Source organism: Lepidochelys kempii, chromosome 24 (assembly GCF_965140285.1).
Source record: "Lepidochelys kempii isolate rLepKem1 chromosome 24, rLepKem1.hap1, whole genome shotgun sequence".
Lineage (NCBI taxonomy): Eukaryota > Metazoa > Chordata > Testudines > Cheloniidae > Lepidochelys > Lepidochelys kempii.
The window spans coordinates 15,016,022-15,030,180 of NC_136403.1; the positions used below are offsets into that span (position 1 = coordinate 15,016,022).

At 57.9% G+C, this 14,159-nt stretch overlaps 1 protein-coding gene across 1 annotated transcript; it reads left to right on the forward strand.

Moving 5' to 3' along the window:
- Window positions 1-1,919: 1,919 nt before the first annotated feature.
- Window positions 1,920-2,753, forward strand: LOC140902945 (uncharacterized protein C12orf60). Its single transcript, XM_073323527.2, has one exon. It carries the CDS (start codon window positions 1,920-1,922, stop codon window positions 2,751-2,753), a length of 834 nt encoding a protein of 277 aa, XP_073179628.2.
- Window positions 2,754-14,159: the final 11,406 nt, after the last annotated feature.

The window sequence follows — 14,159 nt, forward strand, 5'->3', positions numbered from 1 at the left end:
AGCAGTTAGTTATAGCTATAACATTCCATTCAATCTCATATTTATTCTCACATTCATTCATACAAACACACACCCACACACACAGGTTCTGCAAGGTTGTTATCATAGTTACCAGCCTTAGAGTTGCTCATGCCAAGCCACTGGCCAGGTGGCCTGGACATGAGGAGGGAGCAGGGCCTTGTCAGATGCTCATCTGATGCTCCTGGAAGTTGGTTTGCAGAATCAGACCCCAAAGTTCTCACTTTTTAGAGTCTATTTTTATAGGAATTTCTTCCTATGCCAGTTTATGGGAATTGCTTCATCATGCTGTTGCTGAATCAATCAGCAGATAACACATTCCTGACGGCTCCAAGATGTTATCTTGTTCTTTGGTTCTCCCATTCTTGAGGCTGTTGGGTGGATTCCAGTCTGCCCTCCGGGGGGGGGGGTCGTCTGGTTATTTCCACTTGACGCCTTCTTCAGCCGATGGACACTGGATTCTTAGGCTGGCACCTCCCTGATCATTCAGTTATTATCCACACCAAGCATCCATCCACATGCATCCTCTATCTCTATTTTAATCAAAATTGTTAATACAACAAAAGGGCGGGGAGTCTCTGGGTGCTGTTTCTGTTGTTAGCGTATTGCTTTGAGTCTCTCTCTGTGAATTGCTTTGAGAACAGACTCTGTCTTAGAATATACTAACACAATTAGCAGCTTGCAAGTTTCACACATAGAGGGAGAGAAACAGTACCAAAAACCAAGAGACCTCTTAATTAGTAATACCCTGGAATTTAAACTCTGGGGAATCAAACTCATTTGTGATTTTAATACAGAACTTCTTTAATATGATCCAACATTGTTTCATATTCTCTGTGTGTATATAAAGTCTGCTGCAGTTTCCACAGTATGCATCCGATGAAGTGAGCTGTAGCTCACGAAAGCTCATGCTCAAATAAATTGGTTAGTCTCTAAGGTGCCACAAGTCCTCCTTTTCTTTTTGCGAATACAGACTAACACGGCTGCTACTCTGAAAAATGAAGATACAAGAGATGCCCTTGGCTCCCCTGCACCGAACTCGCCCTGCGCGGCTGTCAGGTTCAAGGGATTTCGGCTCCCGATTTCTGTCAGTTCCAAAGGGAGTTAGGAGCTGAAATACCTCTGAAGGTTGGGGCCCTTCTTTCAGTAGCGAAGGCAACGCTGCTGGGTGCTTTGGGAATCGCCCCCACTGCTTTCGAGAGGCAGGAAAGAACACGCTGTGGCAAGTTTGTGGTGCTTTGTTCTTTCCTCTCTCTGCGCTGAAACGTGCTCAAAACATGCCTAAGCTGGAGACACAAAAGCTGCCGGCTTTCTTATGAGGCCTGGGACCGTCCTGGCTTTGCCTGGGCGCTTTCAGTGCATTGAAATCAGGAAGAGCAGTGGGACAACATTTTTTAATGTATAAATAGGGCCATTGAACTGGCCAGACAGGCTCAGCGCAGAGGCCCTTTGCGGTGTGTCCTGCCTCTGATAGTGACAGTACCAGAGGGTTCAGAGAACCCCATAGTAGCAGGTTAGAGAGAGTCTGACTCAGGGACAGTTCCTTCCTGACAGCCACTAGTTAGAGGTGAGTTCATGCCCTGGAGCATGAGAGTGTTTAATCTTTCCAAACTTAAAAAGAAAATTCTTCTCTAATGTCATTCTGGCTCTCTGCTTTAGCCATATAAATATCAGGTCCCTTTTCTGGGTCTTGCTGGGCTCTTGGCCTCAGCAAGATCATGTGGCAGTGAGTTCCACAGATAAATTCTGGGATTATATAAAGCAACATTCCCTCTCTTCCATTTCCAAGGGTCTGCCTCTCAGTTCCATTGCACGCTCCCTTCTCCTTGCACTGGGGATCCAGGTGGGGAACTACTTTTGCCCCTTCACCCACACTCTGTGCTTTGTTTCCCAGCCCCGCGATGCTCTCCCTGTTCTCCGGCACAGAGAGCGAAAGGGAGAGGCTCGTGCGCGCCAGCCAGTCCCCGCTCGACTCCCTGCAAGGATGCATCTCGGCCACCCGCACGCTGCTCCGCATCCTCACCCAGCACCTTGACACCAGCGTGTCCCTGGAACCGGTGGGGGGCAACGTCGACGTGGGGGAGAACCTGGAGCACCTGCTGCGGGCAGCGCAGGAGATGCACGCCACGGCGGAGCAGACGGACAGACACGTGCAGAAGAACACCAGCCGGGACCTGTACGCCCGCATGGCCTCCCCCCACACCTCGCTGCAGGAGAAGGGAGCCATCGTCCGGGACTTCCACCAGGCCACCCTGGGGATCTTCGGCAGCGTGGGTGGCCCCGTGGTGGCCGTGCTGCTGCGGAACGCCGGCCTCCCCGAGCGGCTGGAGGCGGCTCTGCGGGAGGCGGAGGCCTCCCCGGTGCTGCGCCTGCCGATGGACGCCCTGCGCCGGAGCAGTGAGGAGATCGCCAGGGCTGTGTCTGCTTGTGCCGCCCCTGGGGGCCCAGCTGGGGAAACGGCTGCAGGGCCCCCCGAGAACGGCCCCTTCTCCGGGACTGGCGTGATGCAGAGCCTGGGCGACTACCTGCCCGATGCCCTCACGGGGCGCTGGGCTAGGAATGCCCTGGCAGCAGCCGCCGGGCATCTGGAGGAGGTGCTCCGGGCTCTGGCACCGACCTACAAGTCTTTCCAGTTGGCGGCTGCTGCGGCTGAGGTCTCCATGGCCCTGATCACGGAGCAGCAGCCGGGACCGGGAGAGGGCCCGGGCCAGAATCCTCCCGGCGTCGCCCACTGAACTGAGCAGCTCACGCACGGGCAGGCTTTGCCCCGGGCTGGTTAACGAGCCCGGCAGAGCCCAGCCGGTGGGGCTGGCAGCCGGGAACTGAGCAAAACCACAGGCCCGAGTCTTAGTGGTTTGTCCCGGCTGGTGAGCTGGCCCACCCGCCGTAGAACCAGCCTCCCTCTTGGCCCCAGTGTAAATCAGGAGTCACTTGGGAGGGAGTCCCCTCTCTGGGGTAAATCAGGAGTAACTCCATGGGTGTCAATGGGGCCGATTCCCCCTCACTCACTCTGGCGTAAATCAGGAGTAACATAAAAAATGCGGGCAGCGCTTACGGACAGCTGGGGGAGAGCTGCGGCTGCCCTGGCACAACCGGCGGCTGTTGCCTTTCCTCAGCCTCCGGGCCAGGAACGTAACGGATCCGCGGGGCTGCGCGGGCAGGGGGTTGCGGGTCAGGAGTGAGGGGCACTGGCAGGACTGGGGGTGGGGGACAGGGCTGGGCTGGCAGGGGCTGTGGGTCGGGAGTGAGGGGCACCGGCAGAGCTGGGGGGGCGGGGGGCAGGGCTGGCAGGGGCTGCGGGTCGGGAGTGAGGAGCACAGGCAGGGCTGGCCAGGGTGGGGGGGCAGGGCTGGGGGGGGCGGGGCTGCGGGTCGGGAGTGAGGGGCACTGGCGGGGGTGGGGGTGCTGGGCTGGCAGGGGCTGTGGGTCGGGAGTGAGGGGCACCGGCAGAGCTGGGGGGGTGGGGGGCAGGGCTGGCGGGGGCGGGGCTGCGGGTCGGGAGTGAGGGGCACCGGCTGGGCTGAGGGGGCGGGGCTGCGGGTCGGGAGTGAGGGGCACCGGCAGAGCTGGGGGGGGCGGGGCTGCGGGTCGGGAGTGAGGGGCACCGGCTGGGCTGGGGGGGCGGGGCTGCGGGTCGGGAGTGAGGGGCACCGGCTGGGCTGAGGGGGCGGGGCTGCGGGTCGGGAGTGAGGGGCAGCGGCAGGGCTGGGGGGGCGCTGGGCTGGCAGGGGCTGCAGGTCGGGAGTGAGGGGCACCGGCTGGGCTGGGGGGGGCGGGGCTGCGGGTCGGGAGTGAGGGGCACTGGCGGGGGTGGGGGGGCGCTGGGCTGGCAGGGGCTGCGGGTCGGGAGTGAGGGGCACCGGCGAGGGTGGGGGGCGCTGGGCTGGCAGGGGCTGCGGGTCAGGAGTGAGGGGCACCGGCAGGGGCGGGGGGGCGCTGGGCTGGCAGGGGCTGCGGGTCGGGAGTGAGGGGCAGCGGCCGGGCTGGGCTGGCAGGGGCTGCGGGTCGGGAGTGAGGGGCAGCGGCCGGGCTGGGCTGGCAGGGGCTGCGGGTCGGGAGTGAGGGGCACTGGCGGGGGTGGGGGGGCGCTGGGCTGGCAGGGGCTGCGGGTCGGGAGTGAGGGGCACCGGCTGGGCTGGGGGGGGCTGCGGGTCGGGAGTGAGGGGCACCGGCGGGGGTGGGGGGGCGCTGGGCTGGCAGGGGCTGCGGGTCGGGAGTGAGGGGCACCGGCTGGGCTGGGGGGGGGGGCTGCGGTCGGGAGTGAGGGGCACCGGCTGGGCTGGGGGGGGGGCTGCGGGTCGGGAGTGAGGGGCAGCGGCTGGGCTGGGGGGGGGGGGGGCTGCGGGTCGGGAGTGAGGGGCACCGGCTGGGCTGGGGCTGCGGGTCGGGAGTGAGGGGCACCGGCCGGGCTGGGGGGGGGCTGCGGGTCGGGAGTGAGGGGCAGCGGCCGGGCTGGGGGGGCGCTGGGCTGGCAGGGGCTGCAGGTCGGGAGTGAGGGGCACCGGCTGGGCTGGGGGGGGGCTGCGGGTCGGGAGTGAGGGGCACCGGCTGGGCTGGGGCTGCGGGTCGGGAGTGAGGGGCACCGGCCGGGCTGGGGGGGGGCTGCGGGTCGGGAGTGAGGGGCACCCGCTGGGCTGGGGGGGGGGGCTGCGGGTCGGGAGTGAGGGGGCAGCGGCCCGGGCTGGGGGGGGGGGCTGCGGGTCGGGAGTGAGGGGCAGCGGCCGGGCTGGGGGGCTTGGGCACGGCGGGGCGGTGGGGGGGGAAAGCGAAAGGGAAAGCGTGTCTGTGCTCCCGGCAGCCTGCGATGGCGTCGGAGCAGCGGCGGGCGCTGGCCGCCCAGTTCCGGGTGATCTGCCGCCCCGGGGGGCCCCCAGGTGAGACCCCCGCCCCTTACCCCTCCCCCCGTGGGGTCACCCGTGGGGAAGGGCGGGAGCAGCTGAGCTCCCGGGGGTCGGGCCCCTCTCACCCCTGCCCCTCTCTCCCTGCAGGTGCGGGGTCCCCCGGGGCGCTGCGAGGCCAGGTGTCCTGTGGGCACTGGGTGAGCGCGGGCCGGGCTGCGGGGATGGGTGCGGGCGCTGCTGGACCAGGTAACCCCCCCCCCCCCGCTATGGGCAGGTGGGCGCCGGGCGGGGCCTTCAGGGGGGAGGAGTCGAGGGGATGGGGGAACTTCAGAGAAGATTTTGGGGCCAGTTGAGGGAGTGATGGGGCGTTGCTGGGGGGTGCCAGGAGACGGGGTGGGGGTTTAGGGGGGAGGGGTCAGTTGGGGTGATGGAGAAGGGGGTAGGGGGTTCAGGGGGAGGGTTAGTTGGGGTGACGGGGAAGGGTAGGAGTTAGGGGGTGCCGGGGGGTTGGATGCAGAGTGACAGGGGAAGGGGGGGGTGTTCCATGGGGAGGGGTCAGTTGGGGTGATGGGGAAGGGGGTGGAGGTTCAGGGGGAGGGTTAGTTGGGGTGATGGGGAAGAGGAGGGTTTAGGGAATGCCAGGGGGATTGGATACGGAGTGACAGGGGAGGGGTCAGTTGGGGGTGACGGGGAAGGGTAGGAGTTAGGGGGTGCCGGGGGGTTGGATGCAGAGTGACAGGGGAAGGGGGGGGTGTTCCATGGGGAGGGGTCAGTTGGGGTGATGGGGAAGGGGGTGGAGGTTCAGGGGGAGGGGTCAGTTGGGGTGATGGGGAAGGGGAGGGTTTAGGGGGTGCCAGGGGGATTGGATGCAGAGTGACAGGGGAAAGGGAGGGGTGTTCCATGGGGAGGGGTTAGCTGGGGAAGGGAAGGGGTTGGGGGTGCCAGGAGGATTGGATGAGGAGTGACAGGGGAAGGGGAGGGGAGATTGGGGGTTCAAGGGGGAAGGCAGTTGGGGTGGGATGGGGGGTGGGGTAGGTGGGTGGTCGCGAGCCGCAGGGGTGAGCTGGGGGCTGATCTAGGTCCCCCCATTCCCATCCAGGGCATCACCTCATTCTGCTGCCCACGCTGCCCGGACACCCCTTGGCTCTGGCAGGAGCTGTGCAAACTCAGGCTCTTCTCGGACGAGGACCGGGCCACGCTGGAGGCCCAAATCCTGGCGCAGGAGGGCGCCAGGGGCAGCTACCGCCAGGTGAGTCCTGCGGGAGGTGAGCGGGACTTGGGCCCCTCTCTCCCGGATCTGGCTCAGGCTGGGATCTGGGCGGGGGTCTCAGTAGTTAATGCGTCCTCATTCTGCCCTGCAGTGCCCGGGGCTGCCAGCGACTCGTCCAGCGCCTGGACCCCGGGACCCTGCGCACCCCCTGCCTGCCCTGCTCCCAGCGGGCCGGGGGGCTGTTCTGCTTCTGCTGGGGCTGCCGCAGGGAATGGAGGGACCCCTCATCCCATGCTGACTCGCGCTGCCCCCTACAGGCCGCGCTGCATGACGCCCCCAAGATCCAGGCCCCACGATCGTCCATCCACGGCTGCCCCTCGCTGCGGGCCTGCCCCAGTTGCAACGCCCTCCTGACCCACACCACACAGGGCTGCCCCATGGTGGTCTGCCCCGAATGCAGGTGTTGTTTCTGCTACCGCTGTCTGCGTCCGTACAGGGGACACCAGCCTCCCTGCCCCATCGCTGACCCGCAGCTGGTCTGCGAGGGTGGGGTGGGGCTGCAGTCATCCCAACTCCCAGGGGCAGCCCTGTAGTGCCTGGTGTCACGAGCTGGAGCCAGGGGCTTTGGAGAGGAGGGATCTGAGACAAGAGGGGGCTGCTTTGACTCCCCTCCCAGGGCTGTCAGGACCCCAGGCATCGGGGGCAGGGGCTTCCTCTCCCTCCCTCAGTGCAGCGCCTGGCACAGCGAGGTCCCCGCGTGGCTGGGGCATTTAGGTGCCACCACAACGTAATGGAATTGTGTAAGGTAATTGTGTGTCTGAACGAGTGACTCAAATCGGCAATGAATGGACAGGGGGAGGACGAGGGGCCTTGAGTCTCTTCTAATATTACCATTAAAGGAAGGAAATTCCAAAGCTAAAATCTTTGATGTGATTGGATAATGGTTAAAGTATCAGTCATTGACATGTATGACAGAGAGAGAGATGTGGATATATGAGGATGGATAGATGGGTACGGGGGATGTATAGACAGATACTAAATTACAACAAAAACTAAGGAAATTCCCAGCCAATACCCTTCTGACAGGGGCTGCAATTGTTAAGTCCCTGGGAGCCGCAGCAGTAGGATATAGAGAGCTAGTCCCCTTTCCCTGGGGCAGACCTCAGTCTGTAATAGCCACTCATCACTGGCAAGGGGGAAGGACCAGCTGCCTCTGCAGCCCCAGTACCTCCTTAGGCCTTAACAAGGCCTCAGCCTGGAGAGTTACCAGGCTGGAGCTCCCCAGTGCCCCTTGCCCTGCAGCCAGGTCCTTCCCACTCCCAGGCTGAAATGAGACTAACCCAGGTCGTCCCTTAGCCCTTCTTATACTGGCCCAGCCAGGCCCTGATTGGCTGCCTCAAGCCCGCTCATGATTGGCTCCCTGGGGCAGCCCTTTCCCAGGGCTGTTTTAACCCCTTCCAAACCGGAGCGGGGTGACCTCCCCACTACAACTACAAAAGATAGGTGATTATAAGTAGTAGGCAAAAAGAGTGGTTACCAAAATAAAATAAAATTTAAGCATGCAGTCCAAATTCTCAACCCGATTAGACTGGGCAACAACTAGGTTAAGCAGTTTTTCTCACCACACTGGATATTTCAGTCCTTAATATACAGGTTTGTCCCTTAAACCTGGGCCAGTCTCCTTTGTTGGAGTCTTCAGTCTTCTGATCGTTCTTGTTGCTTGCAGTGTAGGTGGGGGCAGGAGAAAGGCCGAGCGTGGGGCCCCTGGGTTCTATACCCTCGGTCCCATGTGCTTGGGGAACATGAGTCCAGGCATGTCTGGGGGGCATTGCTGAGTCCCCAGCAAGGTTGAGCAATTCCCCTGGTGTGGCCTCACGCAGGTGAGTCATTGCATCCTAGCTCCCTTCTGGACAGTGGCTGTTAATGGTTGTTTTGACACCCCGCCTGGGCGTTGGTTACTTTCCTGGCTGTTGTCTCTGGGGAGCTAATATCTGTCTGATTCCCCAATTTACAGCATGCTTTAGGGACCACCATACAACACAATTCTCATAACTTCATATGCACTAAAGATATGAATATTTAGATGGAACAGTGGGTTTCAGCAGTTCCTAATCTTTCCCCTGATACTTCACATGGCCTGCTTTATATGCAATATCATAGTTAAGTACAAGTGAGGAATATGGGGGTTACATGGCGCTCCCCCAAGGTACAGAATGTCACAGGATGTTTGTAAAAAAGTGAGACAAATAGAGGGAAAACAATCTCACTTTTTACCGCTCCCTGTTTTTCCAGTAGAAAAAAAAAGGGCGGGGGGTTAAAAAGTAAAAGAAAGTGTGACAAACCTCCCCCCCACCACACACAGACTCGCTTTTTCTTTTTTTCTTTCTTTCACTGGAACAATGTCAGTGGTTGTTTTTTCTTCCCGAGATTCCAAGGCCAGAAGGACAATTGTGATCATCTAGCCTGACCCCCATATGACACTGGCCAGAGACCTGCCCTGAGTTAATTCCTCCTGTTTGATCTAGAGCAGATCTTGTAGAAAAACATCCAGTCTGGATTTAAAAATTGCCAGTGATGGGATATCCACCACGGTCCTTGGTAAATGGTTCCAATGGTTCATTACTCTCTCTGCTAAAAACTTCCACCTTACTTCTGGTCTGAATTTGTCTAGCTTCAACTTCCAGCCATTGGATCTTGTTTGGCCTTTCTCTACTAGACTGCAGAACCCATCATCAAATAGTTAAGGAGGACTTGTGGCGCCTTAGAGACTAACAAATTTATTTGAGCATAAGCTTTCGTGAGCTACAGCTCACTTCATCGGATGCATGCAGTGGAAAATACAGTGGGGAGATTTTATCTACACAGAGAACATGAAACAATGGGTGTTACCATACACACTGTAAGGAGAGTGATCAGGTAAGGTGAGCTATTACCAGCAGGAGAACGGGCACGGTGGGGGGGACCTTTTGTCGTGATAATCAAGGTGGGCCATTTCCAGCAGTTGACAAGATCTTCTGAGGAACAGTGGGGGGTGGGGGAATAAACATGGGGAAATAGTTTTACTTTGTGTAATGACCCATCCACTCCCAGTCTTTATTCAAGCCTAAATTGATTGTATGCAGTTTGCAAATTAATTCCAATTCAGCAGTCATCAAATAGTTGTTCTCCAGGCAGGTACTTACCCTTCACCATCCTTGTCTTAAGCTAAATAGATTCATGCATGGGCCAGAAGAGGGCCGTAGTTCCTTGTACTTTAAGAGAACGTTAAAAAGTCAGAGGGTCATTTCAGAAAGTAACATTTTCAAAACTCCCCCCCCACACCTGGCACTAACACTGAAAAGTGAAAGTGTCAATTTTGCTCCCTTTTAAACGCATTCCTACGTCACCTTCACACACAGCCTTTACTCGTGGAAAAAGAGGGAGAGAAAACAGGTAGAAAGTGGCATTGCCCCATTTTGAAATTGTGAACAATTTTGAAAATACAGAACAAAAAATAGTTTCCCACCCCCAATATTTAGTTTAGAAATTGTTTTAAAAAATACAAATGCTTTCATCACAAAGGAAACGAGTGTGCAAAACCACACCGTTCTCAATTAAACCTCCTTTTGCAACCAAAACATTTTGGTGAAGAAATGTTGACCAGCTCTTGGTTGCAGGGTTGGTTCCTGAGGGGAAGGGGAGAGGAATCTCCTGGGAGGGGAAAGGATACCCCGAGCAGTGGAAATGGCGAGAGTCCAATTTATACTGAGACCTGGCTGAAATTGGTCAAATGTTTTTTCCCATTAAAAATGGTTGGTTTGAAAATGAAAATGTCACACTGACAAATCTGATTTTCCAAATGTTCTGGGTTTCGTCTGACAAAAACGATTTTTGTTTTTTATTTTCCAGTTTTTTTCTTTTTCACCCCCTTTACCGGCGATTTCCTCTTTTCAGCAGCAAAAAGGAGGCAAGGGGGAGCGGGCTGAGAGGGAAAACCAAGGGAAAATTAAGTTTTGAATTAAAAAAGGAATGCCGCGATTTTAAAACGGAAAAGGTGGTGGCTTTCGAAAACTTTTTAAAACGTCCGATTTTGTAGTTGCCCCCAGGCCCCTTTCCCCCCAGCTCCTCCTCAGGGGACGAGCGGTTCGCTCTCAGGTCTAGCACAGGACTGGCTGTTTCTGTGAGACCCCAGGACATCTAAGGGTCCGTCTACACAGTCCGCAGCAGCACGGTGCCCCAGCTGACAGGCTCAGGCTCTCGGGGCTTATGCTGGAGCACCAGGCAAAGCCGTGGAGACATTTGGGCTCTGAGGCCTGGGGAGGGACGTGCAGTTCGGGGCCTGCTGCTGGCTGTGTAGACTGACCCTAAAGGGGTCTTGGGGTGGCTGGGCCCGAGCACGGCAGGCCTGGATCCAGGCCCAGACGCGCCCGGCGGCCTTCCCGGGAGGGGGTGACAGACGCATAGGACAGAACTCACTCGTGGGACTGGAAGGAAGGAGCAACGTGGCCACAAGGAGGTGCTGTTGCAGCACACGCTCCTCGCTGGGCTGCCGCTCCCCCAGGGCTGCGGGCGGAGCTGGAGCCAGGCTGCAGCGCCCACAAGGCAGGAAGCAACGCGCCCAGCCTGGGGCATCGGCACGAGGGCCGCTAGAAGCAGCCCCGCTCGGTGCCCCCGCGCTGCAGCCAGCCCAGCCCGGAAGCAGCAGCAGCCAGCCTATGGACTGGAAGGGATCTCGAGCGGTCGCCTCGTCCAGTCCCCTGCAGTGGTGGTTTCCCGCACAGCCGATGGGGCCCGTGCCCAGGGTCCCCGGCCAATTCGGGGGTCCCGCAGGAGCGGCTGGAACTCTGGCCCCGCCCCCGGCTCCTCCTCTTCACCCCTGAGGCCCCGCCTCCAGCCCAGCTGGATTAGATGCTTGCCAGAGCCCCACATTGAGCTGGCCAAAGGCCCCCCCACACACACGCTGTGCCAGACCAAGGGGGCTCCCTGCCCTGTGGGTAGCAGAGCTGGACTGAGCCCCTGCCATGCGCCCACACCATGTAGGGTTGGACCGAGCCCCTCTCCCTTCCCCTCCTCCCCACCCCCCACGTGCAGCTCTCCTGAGCTCCTCTCCCTTCCCCTCCTCCCCTGGTGCCTACTCCCCCCACACAGAGCTGGCCCTGTCTCCTTCCCCATGCAGGGCTGGACCGAGCCACTCGCCAGAGCCCCCTCCTCCCCTGCTTGGGGCTGGCCCTAGCCCCACCGCTCACCCTCCCCCGCTCCCTTTTTGGGGAAAGTGGGCATTTTGAGGAAAGTGGGCATTCCTCTTGCCACTGAGCTCTGGGGCCAAAATGGGACATATGGTCACCCTAGGTCAGGGATCCCAAAACATTTTCAGTCATACCCCCTTACCTCGTCTGCACCCCCCGCCCCCCGGGAGCTTGGTCGAGGAGTGGGGCTGGGACCCACAGTCAGCGGCTGAGAGGGGGGTGCGTCTGGGAGCAGAGTTGGGGTGGGGGCCAGAGCGGAGCTGGGGGCAGTTCAGGGCTGGGCCCCGCCACGCCTCTCCCCCCCAAAATGTTCCTCCGTACCCTCCTCGGAGGCCAGACTCGACCGTTTGGGGAACACTGCCCAAGCAGGGAGCCCAGGCAGTAGTGAAGAGCCCCGGACCCTGCACCTGCCTTGGGCTGGGGGCCAGGGTGCCCGAGAGCAGCCCGCAGCCTGTGCTTTGCCCCCCAGGGCAGGTGGAGGGTCCAGGGTTCCCCAAAGTGGCCTGGGCTTCCTGGGCAGCTCTTCCCATGGCCCAGCTTCTGGCCAGGCCAGGGAGCAAAGCCTTCGGGGGAAGTGGAGGGGCGGGGGGGGGGGCCCATGGCATGGGCGATGTGGGGGACCCAAATGTTCTTTGTGCCCAGGGCCCCAATATATATTAATCTACCTCTAGTCCCCTGCATTTGTGACAGGACTAAGTATTATCTAGACCATCCCTGACAGGTGTTTGTCCAGCCTGCTCTTAAAAATCCCCAGTAATGGAGATTCCACAACCTCCCTAGGCAATTTATTCCAGTGCTTAACCACCCTGACAGTCAGGAAGTCTTTCCTAATGGCCAAACTAAACCTCCCTTGCTACCATTTAAGCTTCTTGTCCTGTCCTCAGAGTTTAAAGAGAACAATATTTCACCCTCCTCCTTGTAAAAACCTTTTATATACTTGAAACCTGTTACTATGTCCCCTCTCGGTCTTCTCTTCTCCAGACTAAACAAACCCAATTTTTTCAGTCTTTCCTCATAGGTCCTGTTTTCTAGACCTTTAATCATTTTGTGTGCTCTTCTCTGGACTCTCTCCAATTTGTCCACATCTTTGCTGAAATGTGACACCCACAACTGGACACAATACTCCAGTTGAGGCCTAACCAGCACGGAGTAGAGCAGAATTACTTCTCGTGTCTTGCCGACAACACTCCTGCTAATACATCCCAGAATGATGTTCACTTTTCTTTGCAATAGTGTGACACTGTTGACTCATATTTAGCTTGTGAGCCACTGTGGCCATTTCTGCAGTACTCCTTCCTCGGCTGTCATTTCCCATTTGTATGTGTGCAACGGATTGTTCCTTCCTAAGTGGAGCACTTTGCATTTGTCCTTATTGAATTTCATCCTATTTATCTCAGACCATGTCTCCAGTTTGTCCAGATCATTTTGAAGTTTAATCCTATCCTCCAAAGCACTTTCAACCCCTCCCGGCTTGGTATTGTCCGCAAACTTTATAAGTGTACTCTCTATGCCATTATCTAAATCATTGATGAAGATATTGAACAGAACCGGACCCAGGACTGATCCCTGCAGGACCCCACTCGTTATGCCCTTCCAGCTTGTCTGTGAACCACTGATAACTACTCTCTGGGGATGGTTTTCCAACCAGTTATGCACCCACCTTATAGTAGCTCTGTCTAGACTGTATTTCCCTAGTTTGTTTATGGGAAGGTAATGCAAGAGAGTATCAAAAGCCTTACTGAAGTCAAGATACACCACACCTACTGCTTCCCCCCATCCACAAGGCTTGTTAACCTGTCAAAGAAAGCTATCAGGTTGGTTTCACATGATTTGTTCTTGACAAATCCATGCTGACTGTAACTTATCCCCTTATTATCTTCTAGGTGTTTGCAAACTGATTGCTTAATTATTTGCTCCATTATCTTTCTGGGTACAGAAGTTAAGCTGACTGGTCTGTAATTCCCCGGGTTGTCCTTATTTCCCTTTTTTGCAGATTGGCACAATATTTGCCCTTTTCCAGGCCTCTGGAATCTCTCCCATCTTCCAGGACTTTTCAAAGATAATCGCTAATGGCTCAGATATCTCCTCAGTCAGCTCCTTGAGTATTCTAGGATGTATTTCTTCAGGCCCTGGTGACTTGAAAACATCTAACTTGTCTAAGTCATTTTTAACTGATTCTTTCCCTGTTTTAGCCTCTGATCCTACCTGTCTGCTCTGGTCTCAGTCTCCCAGCTCTGCCTCTCACTGGGGAACAGGAGGGATCAGGAGGGGCCACTCAGGGCCCTGCGCCCCAGGGGTCACAGAGCTGCTGAGCTCCCAGCCAGTGAGCCAGAGGCTGGCCTCCCATTCAGCAGCCCGGGTCCCTGCACCCGCTGGGCAAAGGGATGGTGTCTGTGTGGGCATCTTAGAGCAATGGGCAGGGCTGGGCCCCAGCCACTCACACAAAGCTGGGCCCAGCACAGACTCCAGCCAGCCCCATGCCCCTGTGTTGTGGAGGGGACAGACCCCGGGCACCATCAGCCCCATGCGCCAAGTGAGAACGCTCGTCACCGAGGGCTAGAGCCACAAAGGGCTTTAGGCGTCTATCTGCCACGGTTGGCACCCGAGTCCCAAACCAGCTCCTCCCAACCCCCGCTCTGCAGCAGCCTCTCCACGTAAGTTCCCCAATTCCCTCAGCACCTAGGTTTCCTAGGGTTGCCAACCCTCCAGGATTGTCCTGGAGTCTCCAGGAATTAAAAATTAATTTTTAATTAAAGATAATGTCATGTGATGAAACTGCCAGGAAACCTCCAGGAATATGTCCAACCAAAATTGGCAACCCTAGTTTCCAGTGACAAAGTCCAGCAGGCCCCCAGGCTGCTGCAG